At 41.1% G+C, this 4,600-nt stretch overlaps 2 protein-coding genes across 2 annotated transcripts; both read right to left on the bottom strand.

The window, feature by feature from the left end:
• Positions 1–13: 13 nt before the first annotated feature.
• On the bottom strand, positions 14–1,730 carry LOC136239308 (mothers against decapentaplegic homolog 3-like). The gene is made up of 6 exons (XM_066030038.1): positions 1,446–1,730; positions 1,215–1,383; positions 1,018–1,161; positions 883–972; positions 793–828; positions 14–736 (listed from the first exon to the last, which is right to left on the bottom strand). The coding sequence occupies exons 1-6, from the start codon at positions 1,677–1,679 to the stop codon at positions 114–116; spliced, it is 1,296 nt and encodes a 431-aa protein (XP_065886110.1). The 5' UTR covers positions 1,680–1,730; the 3' UTR covers positions 14–113.
• A 41-nt stretch (positions 1,731–1,771) lies between these two features.
• Positions 1,772–3,361, bottom strand: LOC136239313 (ropporin-1-like protein). Its single transcript, XM_066030045.1, has 6 exons — positions 3,169–3,361; positions 2,997–3,114; positions 2,860–2,951; positions 2,740–2,809; positions 1,951–2,129; positions 1,772–1,902 (listed from the first exon to the last, which is right to left on the bottom strand). The coding sequence occupies exons 1-6, from the start codon at positions 3,300–3,302 to the stop codon at positions 1,830–1,832; spliced, it is 666 nt and encodes a 221-aa protein (XP_065886117.1). The 5' UTR covers positions 3,303–3,361; the 3' UTR covers positions 1,772–1,829.
• Between the last annotated feature and the right edge of the window lie 1,239 nt (positions 3,362–4,600).

The raw sequence follows: 4,600 nt of genomic DNA, 5'->3' as shown, positions 1-4,600 counted from the left end.
CCGTTAAAATAGGGACCAATAAAAACGGAATTTAATTTAACTATATAATATATAACATCTGCATTGTGTGAGGTACAATGAAATGAGTGGAATCTGATTGCATTAGTTATTGGTTATGAAAAAGATGTACATGGTCCAGTTGGTGGGTTCATCTGTGTCAACACTTTGTCTAACCATTGGAGTGGTCCATTAAGATGAATCTCAATCCAGCAAGGAGTACTGGTGACAGTCTGACGTCGATATTCTGCCCCCCAGCCCTTAACAAAACTAATTCTAATGGTACACATTCTAGTCAGCTGATAGACAGCCTCAAAGCCTTGTTGTACTGACTGGGATAGGAGAGCAGCAAATTCTTGATTGTTGAATATCTTGAGGTGACAGCCGGGAGGTAGCTTACACACAGTGGCTGGGTGCCAGTGGTGTCGAATATTACAGTTAGGACTTTGAACAAATATAGAATTCTCTGAGACACACTCAGCAAATACTTCTCCACCAACATAATAAAGTCGTAGTCCCCTTCCTATGTTACGTCTCGTCAATTCAATGGTATTGTCTCGATGGATGTTTGATAAAAGACCAAGACAGAAACGCTCATCATTGCTGGGATCAGTAAACCCATCAATAGTCAGGATTGGTTTAGAAGCATTGAATGGTTCACCAACACGATGTTGCATCTCATAATAGTACACCGAACACCAATAGGCTGGCTCTGTATACGTCACTGCAACTCCCTCCCCTACAGTGTGACACACTTGATGACAACACCTTATGACATCACACACCTGTTCTTACCCAATGTAGATGCTGGTGACATAATTGGAGAACCAACTAACACAAAGCAAGACGATAAGCAACTACACACAAAGGGTAACCATGTCATACCTGAAGACCCACCCCCCAACACACTACATGCTCCAGGAGAATTCTCAATTCCACTGGTATCATCAGACAAATACCCAGGTGGTGGGCTCTCTTTAGAATAACACATAATACTATAATAGACAAGATAATCCTTACCAGGTAAACTCAAGGGGACTGGAATAACTGGTTCAGGGCCTACAGGGTAGTTAGCATTTGATGGCAGTTCATACTCATCCAGGGGAGGTTTCTCTATCGGAATATCATTGTGCACATGAGGTGGTACTAACACTGGTGGTAGAACTATTACAAGTAAAATGTTACTAATTGTATGCTATTTGATTAGTTGGGCTAACCTGGCGCCTCAACTCTAGCATAGTGGTAAGGGTTAATACAAACCTTATCCTTCTTTAAATGAAAGGCAAATTCACAACCTTCTACCGGTCGTAACTCATGGTGACTCTGTAGGTCTGGCCACCGCCACAGTCTACAGTAGATCACGTGAGGTCCATTCCTGTGGGGTACCTATGTAGTAAGTATATGGGAGAAAATGGCGCGCGATTCTTCTAATAAACAGATCTGCTCACCAAAGGTCTGCCGTCTAGACTACGAGCAATAGTAACACATTTAGTGCGCCTGTCTGGGTTAGCCAGGGCGTACTCTAAGTCTTCGATACCACCACTCTTCTTGAGGTTCTTTGCGAGACTCTTAATAGCTTGTTCCGACCATTTCTCATCACTATCTTCATCAGCGCCGCCATTCTTCGCGAATGATAACAGCCGCTTCATGGCCGGCGTCGAGGATCCCAGCAAACCAAACATTCTTGTTTACGTGACTCACGTGAAATCTGGCTTCACCAATTCCTACACTGCAAATTGTTAAATACTCTAATACAACGCACACCTCAAAATGCTTCAGTGCAACAATACTCTTTATACAGCGTGCAGCATTAAACACTACAAATATATTTGTTAATTAGAGTCCAGTTTTGGACAGCTAGGATGGAGGAAATCATGAGGTCCAACCTTTCCTTCAAATCTTGGTCTACATGGCAGAAGATAAAATAGCTAGTACAGTAGTGTAAACACTCACGCTGGATCAGTCTTCAAATAATCTATCACTTTGTTCACTTGGTCTGGAGAGACCTCTCCATCTACTTGAGCTAAAAACTTGTAAAGCTTTTCAAATTGTTCTAGTGGTATTCTTGCCGGGCCACCCTCAAGGTCAGTAGTTAATATTTCACATAGCACCCTCAGTGCTTGCGGTAAGCTCTATTATAATATTAACAACTTGATGGAGTTATCTATTATATAGCCTAGTAAACAAGGGGTTCACAATGAACAAAAAAATCACTTATGATATTGAGACTTAAAATTAGTAACTGCAAACTGTTGTCAAAAGAAAAATGATCTAGTTATCAATCATTGTTATTACCAGGACTCTCGAGTCTGATGATAACAGAAAAGTAGCCTGAACCAATGTGGGCAGGAGGTTCATTATTCATTACAATCTCAAATGCACCCGACTGTTTTATTAAATGCACCCGACTGTTTTATTAGAGTTAGTTGATGGGTACCTCAATTTTTTATTAATCACCATCCCAGTCTTCTCTTCACACTGGGGTTGGTCTTCAGCCCAAATATGGCTAGCTATGTAAGCAAGTAAACATTGAGATGATGAAATAATGACTGGGTGAGAGATAGCAATGCAGGTGGGGGATCTATAAGTATACAGATACTGCCTTTGTGAATCATATATTGTTGTTGAGCCCTTGTGCTCATGAACTAGGACCTTCCTCCTTATTGCTTCCCAGGCAATGAAAATCTCTAATCGGTAAGTGCTACCACAGGGCCCGGTATGCTTACCACATGAACTGCTTACATGTTCTAGTGATGAACAAGCAAGTGTTAGCAACTTCTCCCACTCTATATCTTCTCCAAAATCACCAAGACTAAGGGACCAACAAGTCATCTAGTTTTTACTACATGTTCTAATCTTTACCTAAGCAATTCTTGAAGACGTTCCTTTGTAAACCCGGTTTCCCTCCACTTAGCTTCCAATACAGGTGATTTCACCGTTCCAATTGTCTTTAGCTAAAATGCAACAATGTCACTGTCCAACCTAGTGTAGCCCCATACCTGCTTGTGCAGCATAGCAAGTTGTCCTTGACTCAAGTCATTAATATTACTGGGAGGATTTCTGTCTAGTCTGTCTTTAACTGGAGCCACTTCACCTGCCGCTAGTGCTTTGAAGTATCTAAATTAATCAAATAATATTGTTGGCCCACTACGTACTGATGGCGTGACTTACGCTGCTGACCATTCGAGCAAGTCAGGGGGTTGAGTGACAATAGCAGCCTTAGTAAAGTCCTTCAAAATATTTGGCAACAATGGCGGGATTTTAATCTGTTCCACACAATACAACGGGCTAGTGTCTGGGTCCATTGTTGCTTAGTATTACCATGGCAACCTGGATAAGTGACTATCGATTGTGGGATTTTCCTGAACTAAGGCTTGGTTTATCAACTTTATGGTCTTGACTACCACCCCGAGCACAAAAGTGGCACGTGCTGAAATTCTCTCTCCATAAACTGTGAGTATTAGTCTCGCGTGGCCAGACTGTTCTTTTTCTCCCATGGCGCTTATCGGAGCCTAAGACTTATGTAAGCGCCTGCTCGAAATTCCAATCGATTTTGTTTTTAAAAGGTTACAAACATTTTTCCCCTGCATTCTTCAACGTTTCAGTTACATGTTTCAGACTCCCTGTATTAACAGAGAGAGAGATAACCATCATTAACAATTGTGATGAAAAGATGTACAACAAAACAGATAGGCATGTGAAACCTCGGACAGCATGCGAACACAAAAAGTAGAGGACTACACTGTGGGCATGGCAAGGCAATAACAACAACAAAAAAGAGTAATTACTGTAATTACAAAAATAAAACTGTCTAATTTGTGCACCACTCTGTACAGTTTCGTGCTAGAAAAATTCTCTGAGAGGCAGGGATACTGGCAGAGGCAGCAGCATCTAACCATTCCTTTAGCCTTCTTACAGGTCCCTAGCATTTAATAAAACCGAGTCTCTGCTTGGATCAGGTCAACTGGAGCAAATGGTGTGTGGACTTTTGAACATTATGTTGGCAAGACATTTTTCATTATTAATTGTGTGTTTTGTTTTTTGTTAATTGTACTCCTTGCCATGCCCACCTGTGGGGCTTTTTATGCCCTATTTTTGTGGTAGCTAGCATGTGTCCGAGGACATTTGATTGTAATTGTTTGTGTCATCAATATTATATTACATTATTATTATTGCCCGGTTAATTACTGTCATCAATATTGTTAGTCCCTTATTATTACTGTCATCAATAATACTGATGGTTCTTCTCTCACTTTATGTAGAGGCCTTGTGAAGACCGGGCTCCTCTGATACACATTGTATGGCTGATCGAAACATAGATTATATAATCTATGATCGAAGTAAGCAAAAAGAAGTCGGCACCTGACCTGAAGCATAAGGCCACTCCAAATAAATTTTCTGTTTCCCGTCCTGGACTGAAGCATATTTGCATGCGGGCGGGCGGTCCATTTCCATTATTTCATTATAAGATTGGCAGCTTTTCAAGCCATTACTTGCCTGGCACAACCATAAAAAGCTGCATAAAAGCATGCTTAAGCTTTTCAAGTTGCAAAAATAGTGCAAACGTGAAGTTTGTGCCAACTCGATAGCACTACTGACGCGT

The sequence above is a fragment of the Dysidea avara genome, chromosome 11, assembly GCF_963678975.1.
Source record: "Dysidea avara chromosome 11, odDysAvar1.4, whole genome shotgun sequence".
Lineage (NCBI taxonomy): Eukaryota > Metazoa > Porifera > Demospongiae > Dictyoceratida > Dysideidae > Dysidea > Dysidea avara.
The sequence above is the reverse complement of the archived record's forward strand: the minus strand, read 5'-3'. Positions and strand labels throughout refer to the sequence as shown.